This window comes from Penaeus chinensis, chromosome 36, assembly GCF_019202785.1.
Source record: "Penaeus chinensis breed Huanghai No. 1 chromosome 36, ASM1920278v2, whole genome shotgun sequence".
NCBI lineage: Eukaryota > Metazoa > Arthropoda > Malacostraca > Decapoda > Penaeidae > Penaeus > Penaeus chinensis.
In genome coordinates this window covers 24,695,433-24,696,270 of record NC_061854.1, presented here as the reverse complement: position 1 = coordinate 24,696,270, position 838 = coordinate 24,695,433, and the positions used below count along the sequence as shown (strand labels likewise).

General features: G+C 48.1%; 1 protein-coding gene across 1 annotated transcript in view; it reads left to right on the top strand.

Moving 5' to 3' along the window:
* Positions 1-272: 272 nt before the first annotated feature.
* The window catches only part of LOC125044688 (protein mono-ADP-ribosyltransferase PARP11-like), a 7,840-nt gene continuing 7,274 nt past the window's right edge, over positions 273-838 (top strand). The window contains exon 1 of the mRNA XM_047641508.1: positions 273-838. This exon is cut by the window's right edge and continues 791 nt beyond it. Within this exon, the coding sequence (XP_047497464.1) occupies positions 362-838 (477 nt within the window). The 5' untranslated portion in view covers positions 273-361.

The window sequence follows — 838 nt, the reverse complement described above, 5'->3', positions numbered from 1 at the left end:
GAATGGAAGCAGAACCTGTATACTATCTAGTGCCTTGGAGTCTCGTCTTGATGCCTTTTGTAACAAATCTCTTCACTGGATCATGGGGTACAGTTGGCAGGACCATGTGTCCAACCAATGGCTACACCGTGAGACTGACATGAGACCTGTTACTTGCATAATCTGGGATTGCCAACTCTGGCTGTATGAGCACCCAGCTGGTTTTCCTGTGGATGACCCTGCGCCCCCATCGGCGTTAGCCCCTTTATGATGATGATGAGGATGATTATTGTCCATCAAATACAATTTCAATTCTTTCTTTCAGCGTGGGAAAGGAGGCCCATTGGCGAGAAGGGGAGTCCAGCTTGGGAATGAAGAATGCATGGCTGCAATGGTCAGATACATCCCAGTTCCAGATAGCCTCCACCCTGCAGTAGGAACATACCCCATGATGAGCACAGGCCCACCAGGAAAAGGGACTCCATCAAGAAAGATGAATGGGCATCTGAATAAAGGGCGAGGACACTCAGGTTGGGGTGGGCCATACCACCAGCATCCCTCAAGACAGGGGAGGGTCACACGGTGGTCATACTACCATGAGGGGGATGTGGAAGTTCCAGAGATTTGTGTTTACTCAATTGAGAATCGCTGCATGCACGAAGCTACTGGATGTGTGAGACTCCATGCAAAGTGTACTTCACAGTGGCAGCTAATGGATAAAGGCCGTTGGTATAACTTCCGTAACTTTCATTCTATAGAGATTGAGACAGCATTTGAAGATGTGACAAAAGATAGAGTGAGTCTCAGCATTGTAAATCCAGCCATGCTAGGTAAGGCTGGTCAAGGCATGCTTAAACTT